The sequence below is a fragment of the Nerophis ophidion genome, linkage group LG07, assembly GCF_033978795.1.
Source record: "Nerophis ophidion isolate RoL-2023_Sa linkage group LG07, RoL_Noph_v1.0, whole genome shotgun sequence".
Lineage (NCBI taxonomy): Eukaryota > Metazoa > Chordata > Actinopteri > Syngnathiformes > Syngnathidae > Nerophis > Nerophis ophidion.
In genome coordinates, this window is record NC_084617.1 from 27,028,848 (window position 1) to 27,047,627 (window position 18,780).

An 18,780-nucleotide genomic window follows, 5' to 3' on the forward strand; every position below is an offset into this window, starting at 1 on the left:
GAGACTGTTTCTACAAACATATGTGAAAGAATGGGATGCTCTCAGGGATTTCCAGCGTGGAACCGTCATAGGATGCCACCTGTGCAACAAATCCAGGCGTAAAATTTCCCCGCTCCTAAATATTCCAAAGTCAACTGTCGGCTTTATTATAAGAAAACGGAAGAATTTGGGAAAAACAGCAACTCAGCAACGAAGTGGTAGGAGTGGGAAATTTGGTGGAGGAGGAATTATGCTGTGGGGTTGCTTTTCAGGAGTTGTTCTTGGCTCCTTAGTTCAAGTGAAAGGAACTTTGAATGCTCCAGGATATCAAAACATTTTGGACAATTCTATGCTCCCAACCTTGTGGGAACAGTTTGGAGTGGCTCCCTTCCTCCTCCAATATGACTGTGCACCAGTGCACAAAACAAGCTCCATAAAGACATGGATGACAGAGTTTGGTGTGGATGAACTTGACTGGCCTGCACAGAGTCCTGAACTGAACCCGATAGAACTTTGGGGTGAAATAGAACAAAGACTGAGAGCCAGGCCTTCTCGACCAACATCAGTGTGTGACCTCACCAATGCGCTTTTTGAAGAATGGTGGAAAATTCCTATTAACACATTCTGCAACCTTGTGGACAGCCTTCCCAGAAGAGTTGAAGCTGTAATAGCTGCAAAACGTGGACCCACATCATACTGAACTCTATGGGTTAGGAGTGGGATGGCACTTCAAGTTCACATGTCAGTCAAGGCAGGTGGCCAAATACTTTTGGCAAATATAGTGTATATTGTTGTCCATATGGCACATTACTTGTTCGGTCCTTTGCAACATTTCAGCTTTTCATTTCCTCCTTTAATGCCTACTATCTTGGCCTACAGTAGAATTACACTTTACTTTCTGTTTAATCTCACTTGCCTCTTTGCCTGTTTGTTGGCCACCGAAGGCCGTAAAGTAGTGACAGAAGGCTGCCTCCAGGTGCTGCTGAATGTAAATAAAGTCAACCTGACCTGGCTCTGTCTTCCGTAACAGTTTATTTTCTTGATGTCTGCGGTTGCAAATTAATTTTTTAGTTGTATTGTAATGCAGTGTTTTTCAACCACTAGTGTGCCGCGGTATACAGCCTGTTGTGCAGTGGTAGATTTTCTAATTTCACCTAATTGTGTTGAAATATTTTCATGCAAACCAGTAATTATAGTTTTCAAATTATGTGTTGCTGTTGAGTGTCGGTGTTGTCTAGAGCTCGGCAGAGTAACCGTGTAATACTCTTCCATATCAGTAGATGGCAGCCAAAGGCTAATTGCTTTGTAGATGTCGGGAACAGCGGGAGGCAATGTGCAGGTAAAAAGGTGTCTAATACTTAAACCAAAAATAAACAAAAGGTGAATGCCCCTAAAATAAGGCATTGAAGCTTAGCGAAGGCTATGCAGAACGAAATTACAAATAAACTGGTTACAAAGTAAACAAAAACAGAATACTGGACTACAGCAAAGACTTGCTGTGGAGTAAAGACGGCGTCCATAATGTATATCCGAACATGACATGACAATCAACAATGTGCTGCACAAAGAAGGATAAAAACAACTGAAATGTTCTCAATTGCTAAAACAAAGTGGATTCGGGAAACATCGCTCAAAGGAAGACATGAAACTTGCTGCAAGAAAATACCAAAAAAAAATAGAAAAAGCCACCAAAATAGGGGCGCAAGGCAAGAACTGAAACACAAGACACAAAAAAACAGCAACACACTCAAAATAAGTCACGGCCTGATGTGACAGGTCATGACAGTACACTTACTTTGAGACAAGAGCTATATTGATGCATGTTTGGTTATGGTTTAACGTCATATCCAAAAACTCAGACAAAGAGTTTTTACCGTCAATTGAAATTCATTTTTTTTAACCATTTCTGCTGCTGGTGTGCTTTTTTCAACGCAAAAAATGAGCCATGGCTCAAAAAAGGTTGAAAAAAACTTTTGTAATGGAAATATGTATGGAGCTTTTATTTTGAAATGCTGTCAACAAGCTGCCAAGAACAGTGTCGTAAGTCAGTGGCAGCTGTTGAAAAAAGTACGGCAACGGGAAAGCCTCAAGGTTCAGAGAAAAGTGTGATCATCGAAGTTAAAGTTATTTCTAAGATGTACAACAAAAGTATTCACTGTGTCTTAGCACCTGATTGATGAGGAAACAAGGTTGGTGACACAATTTGCGGTGTACATTTATTGTTTGTTGTGTTTTATCGAGTGCACGTTACTGTTTGATGATATATCGCCCACTAGAGGATGCTGTCGCACCCTAGTCCAACTTACAAGCAACCTTCCGAAGGCATTATTATTAATTATTGTAACGTCAAGGAGATTTGCAATGTCTATTACTTAAGTTATGTCTTGATTTTTGTAAAGTACAAAATGGATAGTTAAACGTGTAACAAGTGTACACGTTGAACATACAAATGTAATAACACTTAAGGTAAACATTGTCAAGGTAACTCATTCAAGGTGCAAATAAATACAGTAAAAAAGGTAAACAAACCACTGTTAAGAGGTAATAATTGTATGTTTGTGCTCCTGTAGCTCTCACGGTGTGTTCACGTAAAGGAAGGTGAATTAATATTGTGAACCATCATTTGGAAAGACCATCTTTTCAACCCGGGATGCTACAGCGGTGTCCATTGACAGGTAAACTCTTCATCAGTGGTCCCCAAACTACGGCCCTCGGGCAAGTTACGGACCGCACGCGTCCAAAGGTCCAAGTTAAAAAAAATATTTATACATATGTATATATATATTTTTTTAAATCTGTCATTTCGCGCCCATTCATCAATCCATTTTATACCGCTAGTTACTCTTGGGGTATCCTAGCCACTCAGGGAAATCATATTGTCTAAAAATGCATTTTCCCATCGATAACGTGACATCAAGTGCGTGCTCTTTCAATCATTTACTGCGCAAGGGGAATTTATGGCGAAATCTTTGGGGAAACGTGTCTGGGCAAGAAAGATGCTCTAAACACAATGAGGTTGTCCGCATTCATAATTAATTACATTACATTACAAATAATACATATATATGATCTCACGACCCCAAGAATCGATATTGAATCGAATCCTGGGACACCCAAAGATTCGCAGCCCTAATATATATAATATATATATATATATATATATATATATATATATATATATATATATATATATATATATATATATATGTATATATAAATATCGCGATTCGATTATATATCAATTTTTTCCATTAAACACGATTCTCAATTCAAAAACAATATTTTTCCGATTCAAAATGATTCTGTATTATTCGATATCTAGAATTTAAGCAGGATCTACCCCAGTCTATTGACATGCTAACAGATTAGTAGATTTAAAAAAAAAAAAGGTTTTATAATTGTAAAGAACAATGTTTTATCAACTGATTGCAATAATGTAAATTTGTTTTAACTATTAAACAAACCAAAAATATGACTTTGTGAAAACATTGGACACAGTGTGTTGTCAAGCTTATGAGATGCGATGCAAGTGTAAGCCACTGTGACACTATTGTTCTTGTTTTTTTATTTTTTATAAATGTCTAATGATATTGTCAATGAGGGATTTTTAATTACTGATCCCTGCTATGCTGCAATTACAACTAATATTGATACTGTTGTTAATAATACTTTGGGTTTGTTCTGTGTCGTGTTTGTATCTACTCTCAATTGCTCTGTTTATTGCAGTTCTCAGTGTTCCTGGGTCAGGTTTGGTTTTGGAATTGGATTGCATTGTTATGGTATTGTGTATGTATATATATATATATATATATATATATATATATATATATATTTAGTCTGGCCCCCGGCCACAATTTTTTTTAGCCCAAAGTGTACCCCGGGTCAAAAAGTTTGGTGTAGCCTGCTCTACATCCGACATTTTGTCACCTTGACTGAACTACAATAACTTCTGGATAATAATTGGCGCTAAAACAGTTGTAGTTTGTGATAGTAGATTTAGATTGTGTCCGCACAATAAATAAGTCAATATGATTACAGTTTCCTTGTCCTGTACCTTTTATGCCACATACTTTAGTGCTAATTCATGCATGTGTAACTTTACTTCTGCAAGGTTGATGCTCTGGTAGCCTGGATTATACGTAATTTGGGTAACATCTTGAAGTCGCTTCTTCAGATTGTCCTTGCCTTTAATAGCGTTGTCTTCTCGATATGATTCACTCGGTCCGACGCGATAACATCCCTAAATTACTACTTTTCAGACGGGAAAGTGCTCGTCTTGCTTCGTTCTTTATTGCGCCGTAATTGCTTTTGGAGGTCAGTTCTATCATGTGTTTGCACAAAAGTGTTTTAGCGTGTGTGTGTGTGCGTGTGTGCATGTGTCTGTGTGTGTGCGTGTGTGTGTGTGTTCATACTTTCATAATCCCGTTCCAGTTGTCTCCAGTGGACACTCGAAACAATGTGAGGAAGGCCATCCCAAAATTTTCAAAGGTGGCGTGGCGACTCAGGCCCTCACAGGGGTTGTTGTCGTTGCACTCTAATCGACACACAAAGGGCACAGTCAGTCAGCAAACAAAAACAGGGAACAATGTTGATTTATAATTAGCTGTGTCCAAAGTCTGGCTTGGGGGCCATTTTTGGCAAGCAGCTATTTTTTTAACAGCTCGTACTAAAATGCGTAATGTGACAAGAAAAACTTGCAATGTTGACAATACTATAAAATAAGGCTTGTTTTTTTTCTTTAAACTGTCATTGCTCACGAAATAATAATGAATCAAAAATTATTGACATGTTGAAGAATTCAAATACTTTGCAACAAATATTACACATTTTAAATAGAATGGGGGAAATATTGCATATTTTGTGTTGGTTTCATGAAAGTGTTCTATGACAAAAAGGACATAAAACAAAAACAATATTGATAAAAATGGATAGCTTTGAAGTTGATCTGGAGACTTAAGTGTTGAAAGTAAAACAAATAATGTATGACTCATTTTTACCACTTTTATGAGTTGGACCCTGTTGAATCCTAAATAATTTTAGCTGGATCGCCCCAAAGGGAATAAGTGGTAGAAAAATGGATGGATGAATGGATTAAAAAAATAATAAAAATAAAAAAGAAATCTCCAAATACTTTACACCAAATATTTTAATTCTAAATAATCTTAGGGGGAAATATTGTATAATGCAATATTGTTTGTTTCATTAAAATGTTGTATGACAAAAAGGAATAAAACAAACAAAACAAAAATACATAAAAAAATAAAAAAAGAACGGATAGCTCTAACGTTGATCTTGAGACTTACGTGTTGAAAGTAAAAAAAAATTAAAATAAATTGTATGACCTATTTTTAACAGTTTTATGAGTTGGGCACTTTTGAATCCAACATTTTATTTGGGTTACAAAAATAAATGTTTAAAGACCTAAATACTATACATCAAAATATTCCCTTTTGAAATATATATGTTTTGGAGAAATATTTCATATGTTGTGTATTTTGTCCATAAAGAACAGGGTTTTCTTGAACAAAAAAGCCATAAACCTTAATAAAAAGAAACATTCAACCTTTACATCGATAGTCGGGATGTAACCGTATTGTCGATACCGCGCTTTTGCAGTTTCAAACACGTCACAATGTTGCCGTGATGTGTGACAATATCAAACGAAAATTTGGTGAGTGTAAGTTTTCTTCTCGCGCTTTAGCATTGCCTGGGCCTAAAAATCAGAGGTGGGACCAAGTCATTGTTTTGCAAGTCACAAGTAAGTCTCAAGTCTTTGCCCTCAAGTCTCGAGTCAAGTCTCGAGTCAAGACAGGCAAGTCCGAGTCAAGTCCAAAGTCAATACTGGAAAGTCTCAAGTCAAGTCCCAAGTCCTGCATTTTGGGTTTCGAGTCATTTCAAGTCTTTTTAACCACAGACTAATATATGTACACAGATTGTGTATGCTTTTAAAACACTGTATGTATTTATTATATAAAAAAAACAGTGCTGACATTGCACTTCATAATAGCACTATTAACCAGTTCTTCTAAACATTTAACTCATTCCTTTACAGTATAAACACATTTGAAAAAACAAGTGCAACTGTACTTATTTGCACAAAAGTGTTAACATTGTATTTCCATGGAATATTGCATTGTAACTAGTTCATCAGCAGTTTATATCATGCTATCACCTTATATCATTGATCTCATCTCATACTATATGTGTTTATGTGTGCGTACACATGAAAAACAACAAATACATAAACATAACAATGAATAGTGCTGTACTTTTTAGATTTCAGGGCTCTATGGAATATGTACACATATTCTTAATATAGTATACATTTTAACTGACCTTTATTTGACTATGTTTGTCTTTTTTGTAGGTGGCTAAAATACGCGGTGCTGCTGACCGCCGTTAAACGTTACATTACTGTGTGTGATACATTCACTAACGTAACGTTATGTGTGGGTACCTCATGCAACCCTGCTTAAAAAAAAATCACTTGACAATAAGTATGAATAATGTAGCGAACTGCAGTGGATGCAACAAATTGCCGTGTTTGCAATGACGTTATAACCATAGACATCTTATAAGTAGACGCAGAATTGGCTGCTGTGGCGCAAGCAATTTGGCCGCCATCTTGAAGTGGTGATGAGGAGCCGGCAAGCAGCCTAAACGCACAGTTGACAGGTAGAAAACAAAGATGCTGGGCTGGTATTCAGTGTTTTCCTGCTTAATTGAGCGGATTGTTGAAAATAGGAATTGGAGGATTACTTTTCACAAGTAAGAATTTACATTAACATATTATTGGTTGTATTTTGTGAAAAGAATATTACCACAGAGTTAAGCAGGAGCAAAGAACTACAATAGTTGTATGTGAAAATCCCAAAGAAATCTTCTGGGGGAGGATGACACCCCTACAGGTATTTGGTTTACAAACTTTCAGCCCCACCTAAAACAAAATTCACCAGCCGCCATTGATTATGATGCATTCTCATTTTATTGTAACCACAGATAAGTCTTCAAGTAACAATATTCAAATACTAACTTTGTTGAGTAACACAGAATTTGGTTTTATTCTGAATCCAGTGAAACAGATTGGTGGTTTTAGCTGAAATAAAGACTTTCAGGTGTTTATATATGTTCAAGTATTTGGCAGACACTTTTATCCAAAGCAACATACATGAAAAATACATATAAAACAATCACTGTAAACATGATCATTTAAAGGAAGAATGTAATAGAAAATATCAATACAAAGTGTCAAGACAGAATAAACTCTCTGCTGTTGCAGCAACAGATATACAGTCTATAACAGTGGTTCTCAACCTTTTTTCAGTGATGTACCCCCTGTAAACATGTTTTTAATTCAAGTACCCCCTAATCAGAGCGAAGCATTTTTGGTTGAAAAAAAATGAGATACAAAAGTAAAATACAGCACTATGTCATCAGTTTCTGATTTATTAAATTGTATAACAGTGCAAAATATTGCTAATTTGTAGTTGTCTTTCTTGAACTATTTTGAAAAAAAGATATAAAAATAACTAAAAACTGGTTGACAAATAAACAAGTGATTCAATTATAAATAAAGATTTCTACATATAGAAGTAATCATCAACTTAAAGTGCCCTCTTTGGGGATTGTAATAGAGATCCATCTGGATTCATCAACTTCATTCTAAACATTTTTTCACAAAAAAGAAATCTTTAACATCAATATTTATGGAACATGTCCACAAAAAAAATCTAACTGTCAACACTGAATATTGCATTGTTACATTTATTTTCACAGTTTATGAATTTACATTCATATTTTGTTGAAGTATTTTTCAATAAATATATTTATAAAGGATTTTGAATTGTTGCTATTTTTAGAATATTTAAAAAAATATCAAATCCAGGCTCGGGATCTTTCTGTGTGGAGTTTGCATGTTCTCCCCGTGAATGCGTGGGTTCCCTCCGGGTACTCCGGCTTCCTCCCACTTCCAAAGACATGCACCTGGGGATAGGTTGATTGGCAACACTAAATTGGCCCTAGTGTGTGAATGTTGTCTGTCTATCTGTGTTGGCCCTGTGATGAGGTGGCGACTTGTCCAGGGTGTACCCTGCCTTCCGCCCGATTGTAGCTGAGATAGGCGCCAGCGCCCCCCGCGACCCCGAAAGGGAATAAGCGGTAGAAAATGGATGGATGGATCATGTACCTCTTGGCATACCTTCAATTACCCCCATTTGAGAACATCTGGTCTATAGGTCCGTAAGATATATAGATATCTAATGTATTCATACATTGTTTATGTAGGATACATGCATGTATATACAACCTAATCATATTGTTTCTTCAACTTCAAAATAGCTGACTGTTTTTTCCCCCTTCTCTGGGATTATATTCCCAGTTTTGATCTCAGACATCTGGTCACTTATAGCATATAACAATATTCTATTTCTGTTAAGGAAAATTATGAACACGCCAAAACATGTGTCCTTTATCATAGTTACACGTATGACAGAAAAGCGCGTGAATATCAGTGGTATTCAGTGAGTTAATATAAATTAAATGTGCTGACAGTTCATTGCTCCTGCAAAATGAATTGCCCTGAGTGGAGCGGATCACCACTCGAAGATGGCGGCCCCGCGTCTCGTCTGCGGAAAAAGGCAGTAGCGCTCCATGCTGCGTACCTTTTATAAGATGTCTATGGTTCTAACGTTAGCAGTGAGTTTACAGCCTCACTGATTTAACTACACAGCAAATAAAAGTCACGTTACTCACCCAATAAACGTTAGCTTACATTCAAAACGTACCCTTCTTTGTGCATCCATGAATTGATTAACGTGGATCCCGACTTAAACAAGTTGAAAGACTTATTCGGGTGTTACCATTTAGTGGTCAATTGTACGGAATATGTACTGTACTGTGCAATCTACTAATAAAAGTATCAATCAATCAATCAAAACTTAAAATGTAAATTGATGCGTCTCCGTCTGTAATCTTCCAACCGCATGTTTTGCATACGGCAATTCCTGTTTTGTTGACCGAGTCGTAGTTTTAATACCCGAACGAAACACTTTATGGCATAATTTTCTTCACTTATTCTTCTGTTGTTTGAAAGTTCTTCTTTGTTGGTTTTCCTGCAATTTGATTGGGTGAATGCTGTGTGACGAAAACAACGTGGATGTAATTTGATTGGCTGTTGTACTGACAGGTAGCGCACAGGCTGTCATCGCACACATGTTGACAAACACGCGTACACAATGGAAGATACGGAGCGCTCCTGAATAACTTTTTAATCGTTGGGTTTTGGGGAAAGTAGCAAGTCATGTCAAGTGAAAAGGCTCAAGTCCAAGTCAAGTCACAAGTCATTGATGTTAAAGTCTAAGTCGAGTTGCAAGTCTTTTTACATTTTGTCAAGTCGAGTCTAAAGTCATCAAATTCATGACTCGAGTCAAGTCATGTGACTCGAGTCCACACCTCTGCTAAAAATAAACAACATCTCCCAGTATCCCTTGCACAGTGTTGGACAGCAATGTGTGCTCCTAGTAGGTAAGAGGAATAGTTGGTTTTTTTTGGACATTTTCTGAAAATATTTGTCCATAACTGACCTATGTTGCCAACGAACACTGGGGACACAATCTCTTTTGGCGGAGGTAAGAAAGCCTCAGTTCTGCACCGCACAGAGGAAAATTACCAAAAAACAAGTTTTCATAGACTTGATGTTGCAGTTTTTGGCACCCATCCATCCATTTATTTTCTAACGCTTATTCTCTTTGGGGTCGCGGGGGGCGCTGGTGCCTATCTCAGCTACAACCGAGCAGAAGGCGGCGTACACCCTGGACAAGTCGCCACCTCATCGCAGGGCCAACACAGATAGACAGACAACATTCACACTCCAAGGCCAAATTAGTGTTGCCTATCAACCTATCCCCAGGTGCATGTCCTTGGAAGTAGGAGGAAGCCGGAGTACCCGGAGGGAACCCACGCAGTCACGGGGAGGACATGCAAACTCCAAACAGAAAGATTGGGATTGAACCCAGGACTACACAGGACCTTCGTATTGTGAGGCAGACACACTAACCCCTCTTCCACCGTGCTGCCAGTTTTTGGCACATACTCATTTATTTCAGAAAGTAACATGTTTTATTTATTTTTATTGATTAACCAACACAATGACAATGTATTTATATAGCCATTGATCACACGTGCCTCAAAGGGCTTCACAAACCACAACGACGTTTCCTGATCTGAACTCACGTCCGGGTAAATAATAAATTCAAAAACCCCAAACTGGGACAAAGAAGAAACCTTGCCTATGGGCCTTATATGGGTGACCGGCTGCAATGGACGCAGAGTGGGTAGAGTTACTGAATTATTACATTCATAGATATTGTGAGAGTCCATACCATCGGGGGAATTCAAGCTTATTGATCGCATTTACTGTACAATATAGAGTGAAATTCATCCCTACATTTAACCCTGTGTTTCACAAATAGTGGTTGGAGACCCCCTGGGGAGTTTTAACCAGCAGGGGATATTTTTCATTACTTGTGTCGACGCGCTAGTATTCATGTTTGAATGATACACGGGCCTGCTGTCGGGTGGCAACACTGCTCAATCTAATCAACAATCTAATCGACTTGCAGGCTTATGGACACACACAGACTCACATCCCACGCCTTCGTCCCTTTACCCCCCTGCGGTATGAAGGACAACGGAGCAGCAAGTCTCAACAATGTTTCTTCAGGTCTTTTCCTGGTCTCAAACTGAGTCCACTGCCTTCCCAACAGGAGTTGATTTTGTGAGTTGCTTATTGTCAATATGCAATGAGAAATTAAATGTTGATTCTAGTAACTAATAATAATATAATTTGTCACTTATAACGTTTAAAGTTTTGATTTGTTCCGTAAATTACAAGCTATAAGTTTTTCCTAAACTTTGAACCCTGGTGCTTGAAAGACAATGCAGCTAATTTATGAATTGTTCTTCGCTGACGGCGATAACAAGTTAAAACAAAACATTCAATGAGAAGCTGTTTTATTGTTTGGACGAGTTCGCTCACTGCAGGTGCTGCAGTGTCCTTTCTTATTAGCGCAAGTGATCCACCCCCCCTCCCCCCAACCTGAGCGCTGTTCAGTATTTTAGCCGTCCATAGCGTTTTTACTCCTATTGATTTTTCATTCATCACTCATAGCAATATTTGTAAGTTTTACAATATAACTAAAACCATTCTTACTTACTAAACCGTCCCACATGCGATGCCTGTGGGAGTGTTTTCATGCATATTTGTACTTGCTATCGTAATAAAATTGCTGTAGCATCGTTAGCATTAGCTAATATGCTAACACATTTATGAATGTCTGTGTTAGTATATTAACTTATAAGAACATTCTTTTTGTATTGTTTCAGTTGCACAAATTCCTTGGTAAATTCACCAAAACTTCACCGTGGAGTTATTGAATCTGTTTAGCTGATTGGAGAGCTAGCTTTCGCAGCAAGTGGGGTCATGACAAAGACCTCTGTTTTGTTTGATCAGCCGTTTTACATACAGACACCGTTTGAAAACCATTGAAGTCTGTAAATAACTAATTTCACAATGTATGTATCTGCGTCTTATGGTCCGGTGCAGCTAATATATGGGAACATATTTGTTTCTCTTAAAATTTTGTAGGTGCGCCTTATATACCAGTGCACTCTATAGTCTGGAAAATACGGTAATATCTGTTTGTATCACTTTTTTTTTTTTTTTAATATCAAAACATCACCCACAAATGTAGGCCTTTTAAATACCGTTCCAGCTTTTTTCTCACTACATTACGTCTTTTTGCTTGTTTTTTCTTACATTTTTTTCCCGACGTGTTGCGGGCCACAAATGGCCCCCGGGCCTCACCTTGGATACCACCTGGTGAATATCATGGGCTTGAAATCATAATTAGGGCATTTTTGGTGAAGTTGTGTTGGTTACAGTAAGCTCACATGTAAGGCTGGTTAAACGCTAAGCACCATTTATTTCCTATAATAAAAATGTTACTTATACGTATAATTGATAAGACTAAAAGAATCCAGGCCCCAATTGTTTTATAGCAACTGCGCTTTTTTACCACTCCGCTTTATTGCTTCATAGTAAACCATGGAGGCCAATTTAAAGTGACATTTGCTGACCCTCATGAGTGTTTGGCACTAAAATATATGTATAGTTTATTTACACAGCCAGCTGTCGGCCCTAAAATAACGTTTAAAAGGGACAAAGCGGAGATGTGACACAAACAGAACATGCCAGGTGATTAATAAAAACAAAAACACGTCGATAAAAAAAAAAAAAAAGGACAATTCCATTTCATTTTCTCCTCGCTGCTCACGTAGCCAATTTACTGTTTTGTTCCGTAAAACGTGTTTGGAGGCGAGGGGCCATCGAGGAAGCCATTTGCCAATAAATGTCTATGCAAATGAGCGGAGGTAGTCGGCGTCGAAAAATGTGTTTTCTGTCGAGGAGTTGACATACCGAGCTTGCCGAAGAGCTCCACTCCCAGCGCGGCGTAGATGAAGAAGAGCAGCATGAAGAGGAGGCCTAGATTCCCCACCTGGAAGTCAAACACAAGTACTTAGTGATCGGAAGTGGGTAGTAATGTGTGACATCGACTCTCTTGGGATTCATTGTACCTGTCAGAGGTGTTGCATACTTTTTACTTCTACTTGAGTGTTTTTGCGATGAAAAAACACCACTGTATTTTCTGGACCATAGGGTGCACCGGATTACAAGGCGTACTGCCGATGAGCGAGTCTATTTACAGTCATGGTTAAACGTTTACATACACTTGTAAAGAACATAATGTCATGGCTGTCTTGAGTTTCCAATCATTTCTACAACTCTTATTTTTTTGTGATAGAGTGATTGGAGCACATACTTTTTGGTCACAAAAACATTCATGAAGTTTGATTTTTTATGAATTTATAATGGGTCTACTGAATATGTGACCAAATCTGCTGGGTCAAAATCTCAATTCAAGCATGAATGATGATATATTTTCTATTCTTGTTCAAACATTTTAAAATTGAGAAAATAAAGTTTAAAATATGTTATTTTTGTTTTCCCCTCGCATAGTTTTGTTTAAAGATTCTGCAATATCTCAAGGATGCTTATAAAATAAAATGCAAAAAACACTTCAGGCTCCATTTGTAGAAATTAGCATCAAGATCTGAACTTGTGAAACCGAGTTAGTAACGTCTTGTGGCGAGTCATCAGATCAAAGTCATCCTGTCATTTGCAAAATACTTTTTTTGTTATTTATCGTGACCCATCAGCTTAGTATCGGTCTCACATCCCATAAAGTGCATAAATGAGTTAGATTGGTGATGGAGTGGGGCACTTCTCTCCGCGAGGCTCCACCAACTACAAGTTGGTATGACCCATCAGGCACCTCCTTAGGGTACCATCATCATTTCTACCAAATAGGATGTGAATTTGTGGAGCCGAGGTATTGTGGCGAATCATCGGAGCAATGTTTGGCGCCATGCCACGCCCATATCTAATGATGCAGGATAACATTTGTTTGCAATCTACAAGTGCACTATCTGAAATTGTAACCACGACTCATTTGGCCAAAGTCCCTAGGAGGAGTTCGCTAGAGTACGACCCTTTTTTCTTGCCGAAAATATAATTAATGAAAACCAAAATGGCAGACTTCCTGTTCCTTTTCCGATATGGATTCCTGAGAATTTTGCGCGTTCCGTCATGACGTCTCCGGCGATTATCGTGTCGATGGTTGAAACTGAAAGGAGGGGCTATTTTTTTCTAATTGTAAAGGTGGCGCTACGCAGCCAATTTTAAAATGGTATTTTCGGGAAAAACACAAATTATAAAACTTTCGGACGCGCCTGCAAAATATGGGGACTTTTTGTGCATGTTAAGTACCTCAAACAGGCGTCTTAATGTATAGAAGATCCAACAAAGAAATACATTAAAAAAATGCTCCAATGTATGTAAAGTAAGGCTCTTGGTTTCCAAGAATATGCTAGCTTGATGCTAAAATACATTGGCTTTGCCATTGACATGCTACTGATAAGCATTAGCAATTTTACATGGCGATTTCAACGCGTCCAAATTAGTTATTAAAAACTACAAATAAGATGCATGGTAAAATCAAACACCTGGTGCGTAATACATACAATGCTTACAGCATTAACACTTTTTAGGGTGTAACAGCCTAGACAGCAAAGACTGAACTGACTAGCCGACACACCACAAACTATACAGTACACTACTGTCATCTAACTTGGGCTTGTAACTGTCGCTGAGTCCCAGAAAAAGTGATCATAAAACCACGTATACCATAAATTTCAGATTATAAACCGCTACGTTTTTCCTACGCTTTGTACCTTGCGGCTTATTAGACGTTGTGACTAGTTTATGGATTTTTCTTCGCCGACGGCAATATTAAAAATGATTTTATTAAAAATAAAACAAGCACTGACAGGGTGTTTTATTGTTTGTGCACCATCTTTTAGACGAATTTGCTCACAGCAGGTTCTGTTGTGTCCTTCCATTTATCAGTAGTGATTTTGTTTTTGTTTTTTCTAACAGGAGTGTTGTTAGGTCTCCTAGCTGTCTATAGCGTTTCTACTGTTATGGGTTCTTTATCCATCACTCCGAGTAAAGTTTTACAAAATAATTAAAACAATTCTTTCTTACTAAACCATCCAGTGTGTAATGTCCGAATGAGTGTTTTCATGCATATTTGTACGCGCTATTGTAGTACAATGACACTTGCTTTCGTTAGCTATTATGCTAAAAACTTTACGATTGTCTGTGTTAGTATTATTAACTTACAATGGCATTCTTTCAGTTTCAGAAATTCCTCAGTAAATTCAGCCAAACGTCACTGTGGAGTTATTAAGTCCGTTCAGCTGATTGGGGAGCTATCTTCCATGACTTCCATTTTGTTTGATCAGCCGTTTTACTACCCTGTTATAAACACCGTTTGAAACCAATTAAGGTACAAACCCCGTTTCCATATGAGTTGGGATATTGTGTTAGATGTCAATATAAATGGAATACAATGAGTTTCAAATAATTTTCAACCCATATTCAGTTGAATATGCTACAAAGACAACATATTTGATGTTCAAACTTATAAACATTTTTTTTTGCAAATAATCATTAACTTAAGAGTTTGATGCCAGCAACACGTGACAAAGAAGTTGGGAAAGGTGGCAATAAATACTGATAAAGTTGAGGGATGTTCGTCAAAACACTTATTTGGAACATCCCACAGGTGTGCAGGTGAATTGGGAACAGGTGGGTGCCATGATTGGGTATAAAAACAGTTTCCAAAAAAATGCCCAGTCTTTCACAAGAAAGGATGGGGCGAGGTACACCCCTTTGTCCACAACTGCGTGAGCAAATAGGCAAACAGTTTAAGAACAACGTTTCTCAAAGGGCAATTTCAAAAAATTTAGGGATTTCAACATTTACGGTCCATAATATTGTCAAAAGGTTCAGAGAATCTGGAGAAATCACTCAACGTAAGCGGCATGACCGTGACCTTCGATCCCTCAGACGGCACTGTATCAAAAACCGACGTCAATCTCTAAAGGATATCACCACATGGGGTCAGGAACACTTCAGAAAACCACTGTCACTATATACAGTTCGTCCCTACATCTGTAAGTGAGAGTTAAAGCTCTACTATGCAAAACGAAAGTCATTTATCAACAACATTCAGAAACGCCGCCGGCTTGGCTGGGCCCGAGATCATCTAAGATGGACTGATGGAAAGTGGAAGAGTGTTTTGTGGTCTGACAAGTCCACATTTCAAATTGATTTTGGAAAATGTGGACATTTGTGTCCTCGGGAATAAAGAGGAAAAGAACCATCCGGATTGTTATAGGCGCAAAGTTCAAAAGCTAGCATGTGTGATGGTATGTGGGTGTATTAGTGCTCAAGGCATGAGTAACTTACACATCTGTGAAGGCACCATTAATGCTGAAAGGTACATACAGCTTTTGGAGCAACATATACAGCCATTCAAGCAACGTTATCATGGACGCCCCTGCTTATTTCAGCAAGACAATGCCACACCACATGATACAACAGCGTGGCTTCATAGTAAAAGAGTGCGGATACTAGACTGGCCTGCCTGTAGTCCAGACCTGTCTCCCATTGAACATTTTGAAGCCTAAAATACAACAACAGTGACCCCGGACTGTTGAACAACTTAAGTTGTACATCGAGCAAAAATGGGAAAGAATTCCACCTGAAAAGCTTAAAAAATGTGTCTCCTCAGTTCCCAAACATTTATTGAGTGTTGTTAAAAGAAAAGGTGATGTAACACAGTGGTGAACATGCCCTTTTCCAACTACTTTGGCACGTGTTCCAGCCATGAAATTCTAAGTTAATTATTATTTGCAAAAAAAAATAAAGTTTATGAGTTTGAACATCAAATATCTTGTCTTTGTAGTGCATTCCATTGAATACAGTGTATGGGTTAAAAAGGATTTGCAAATTATTGTATTCCGTTTATATTTACATTTAACACAATTTCCCAACTCATATGGAAACTGGGTTTGTAAATAAACATTTACAGAACCTTTATGTGTAAATAACTCATTTCACATCGTATATATCTGCGCCTTATAGTCTGGTGCTGCTTATATATGGAAGCATATTTTCCCCCTAATATTTAGTGAGTGCGGCGTATATACTCTGAAGTCCGGAAAATACGGGAACAACTGAACAGCAGCTATCGTAATCAGCTCATTTTTAAATCCAATTTCATCATCAAAAACAATTCATATTAACACACACAAAAGTACCTAAAATTGGTACCAATAGGTACCGATTCTCGGGTACCGGTACTGCTATTTAACTATTGGTGTATCAGAATCCATCCATCTTCTTCTGGTTATCCGAGGTCGGGTCGCGGGGGCAGCAGCCTAAGCAGGGAAGCCCAGACTTTCCTCTCCCCAGACACTTCGTCTAGCTCTTCCCGGGGGATTCCAAGGCGTTCCCAGGCCAGCCAGGAGACATAGTCTTCCCAACGTGTCCTGAGTCTTCCGCGTGGCCTCCTACCGGTTGGACGTGCCCTAAACACCTCCCTCGGGAGGCGTTCGGGTGGCATCCTGACCAGATGCCCGAATCACCTCATCTGGTTCCTCTCGATGTGGAGGAGCAGCGGTTTTACCTTGAGTTCCTTCCGGATGGCAGAGCTTCTCACCCTATCTCTAAGGGAGAGCCCCGCCACACGACGGAGGAAACTCTTTTCGGCCGATTGTACCCAAGAACTTGTCTTTTCGGTCATGACCCAAAGCTCATGACCATAGGTGAGGATGGGAACGTAGATCGACCGATAAATTGATACCTTTGCCTTCCGGCTCAGCTCCTTCTTCACCATAATGGATCAGTACAATGTCCGCATTACTGAAGACGCCGCACCGATCCGCCTGTCGATCTCACGATCCACTCTTTCCTCACTCGTGAACAAGACTCCTAGGTACTTGAACTCCTCCACTTGGGGCAGGGTCTCCTCCCCAACCCGGAGATGGCACTCCACCCTTTTCCGGTAGAGAACCATGGACTCGGACTTGGAGGTGCTGATTCTCATTCCGGTCGCTTGTATCAGAATGTGCTTGAATTTTGATGTAGTTTATTCATGTAAAACCTTTTTTTTCTTTTTTAAATACACTCAGTAGAATAAGCTGCTTGATTTCAGCCGCGCTCAAAAACCGAGCATGGTCATAAATAGAGCAATACCAAATAAAATAATAATAATAAAAAAAATAAAGTATTTTGTGTTTACCTGTGGCAGCGCTTGCATGACAGTGTCCAGCAGAGACCTCATGCCGGTGGCCATCTTCAGGAGTTTGAGCACTGCAGAGAGGGCGCGAGAAGAAATGGCATGCACTCAGGTCTTTTGGCCAAGTCGCTGCTTTGTGTCTTGGTGGAGCACTTCAGCTGCCACAGGAAGTGTGTGTGTGTGTGTGTGTGTGTGTGTGTGTGTGTGTGTGTGTGTGTGTGTGTGTGTGTGTGTGTGTGTGTGTGCGTGCGTGCGTGTGTGTGTGTGCGTGTGCGTGTGTGTGTGTTCGTGTATTTCTACCCCTCTTGAGACATCAAGAAGGAAAAATAGCTTCCATATGAGGAGGTGTGAACAAGTGATGACATAAATCATGGTCCCTATACGGAAAACCATTGCATCTAATAGAGAATGTCTCGTTTGCACCCCTGGTGGTGAACTCTATCAAAATGAGGGTGGTTCCAAAAAGGTGCGATTTTTCAAATGCATTGTGTCGGTTTTAAAAGTGCTCCCCCTCTGGTCAACATAAGAAATAACAAGTGTGTAGAAGAAATTGAAATGCGCCCCCTTTGGCCAAAATGAATCCAAAAAAATAAAATAAATATGTATTTACTGACATACCACAGACAGACATACTTGAAGTAATTAATGAAGATTAAAAACCAATTACATTATAAATTCATGAATAAAAAAATAAATAAAAGCAGTCTTTTTCTCACAATGTGTCAACTTTTTTCTTATAAAATTGGGAACCATTTCTCATAGTTTTTCTGTTTCTGTAATATTGCAATATTTCCATGTAAAATTATTACATTTAATGCAAAATGGTGGCATTTGTCATATACAAGTTTGACTTTTGTCACAATATTGCCAATGGTTTTGTTGTTCTTGTAAAAGAGTGACATTTTTTTAATTAAAATTACGACTTTTTTTCTATATTTTGCAGAGTAAAATTCTGATTATTGTAACAATATCATCAACGTTTTTAAGTTTTAATATAAAATTGTGATTTTTGTCAAGTAAAGTGACGATTCTTCAT

At 38.5% G+C, this 18,780-nt stretch overlaps 1 protein-coding gene across 1 annotated transcript in view; it reads right to left on the reverse strand.

The window, feature by feature from the left end:
- Positions 1 to 18,780, reverse strand: part of cacna1ha (calcium channel, voltage-dependent, T type, alpha 1H subunit a) — a 174,708-nt gene that overhangs the window by 18,532 nt on the left and 137,396 nt on the right. The window contains exons 29-31 of the mRNA XM_061905837.1: positions 17,748 to 17,818; positions 12,455 to 12,533; positions 4,392 to 4,513 (exon numbers count right to left, since the gene is read on the reverse strand). Coding sequence (XP_061761821.1) covers positions 4,392 to 4,513; positions 12,455 to 12,533; positions 17,748 to 17,818 — 272 coding nt within the window. The remainder of the gene's footprint in view (positions 1 to 4,391; positions 4,514 to 12,454; positions 12,534 to 17,747; positions 17,819 to 18,780) is intronic.